At 45.6% G+C, this 889-nt stretch overlaps 1 protein-coding gene across 1 annotated transcript in view; it reads right to left on the reverse strand.

The window, feature by feature from the left end:
* Nucleotides 1–864, reverse strand: part of PIK3CG (phosphatidylinositol-4,5-bisphosphate 3-kinase catalytic subunit gamma) — a 32,316-nt gene extending 31,452 nt beyond the window's left edge. The window contains exon 1 of the mRNA XM_031059040.1: nucleotides 715–864. Within this exon, the coding sequence (XP_030914900.1) occupies nucleotides 715–771 (57 nt within the window). The 5' untranslated portion in view covers nucleotides 772–864. The remainder of the gene's footprint in view (nucleotides 1–714) is intronic.
* Nucleotides 865–889: the final 25 nt, after the last annotated feature.

The raw sequence follows: 889 nt of genomic DNA on the forward strand, positions 1-889 counted from the left end.
ATCAACATTTCCAGTGTGAACACAACAACAAATACCACTTGACTCAATTTCTTTGTCAGATCCTCTACAACTACAAGATCTAATGGGAAATAAATCAGTGCAGGTTCCCACTCGCAAATCAACTGTACAGGTCATGCAGCCACATTCCTCATCAAAAGTATATGAGCCAGCAGATGACACAGTATATGACACAGCTTGGTCGGGAGGCTGGGGAGTCAATCAGACTGCAATTACAGCTGTAGCATTTTCAGGATGCCCTGCCTTCACCACCTTTAGTTTCTATATGAGTTATCTATTTGGGGCTCCTGGGACAAACAATAACTTCTGGCTGGTTCTGTAAATTTAGGTAAGAATTTCGGCAAAGTTCTAGTTCAGTGGGGTTACACAAGTGATGTAGTAGTAATCTCAAAGTAATCCACCTTGGAAGCAGCACTTCGTACGGTTTTAAAACTCAGAGATCGCTGCTATTGTTCCTGCCGGGACACACTATTTAGACAGTGCCTGTCAACTTGGACCCGGTTTTCCAACACTGATTGTTAACTGCGTGATCTAATCTACACCAGCAACTCCCGAATGCCCTCAGCTATTATTTCAAGGGATTGTGGTGTGGAAAGGTTTCGTGGTCTACATGTATCAGATAGACACAAGAAATTTGTTGGACGAGGAAACAATTACTTATTGTTTAAAAGCTGTGTTGTAGCGCAGCTGACTCACTGATCTCAAGACTCGAGATAACTGTCTACTGCGATCCTTCACTTCGCATTGTTCCATTCACCGTTCCAACAGCTTCCTCAGCGGCTTTGGCATCAAACTCGTTAACTCCTGTTCGGGCCATGACGTGAGGCGGGACCAAGGCCGCGAGAGACTGGGCAGCACGGGGGGCGACCCC

This window comes from Geospiza fortis, unplaced genomic scaffold (assembly GCF_000277835.1).
Source record: "Geospiza fortis unplaced genomic scaffold, GeoFor_1.0 scaffold424, whole genome shotgun sequence".
NCBI lineage: Eukaryota > Metazoa > Chordata > Aves > Passeriformes > Thraupidae > Geospiza > Geospiza fortis.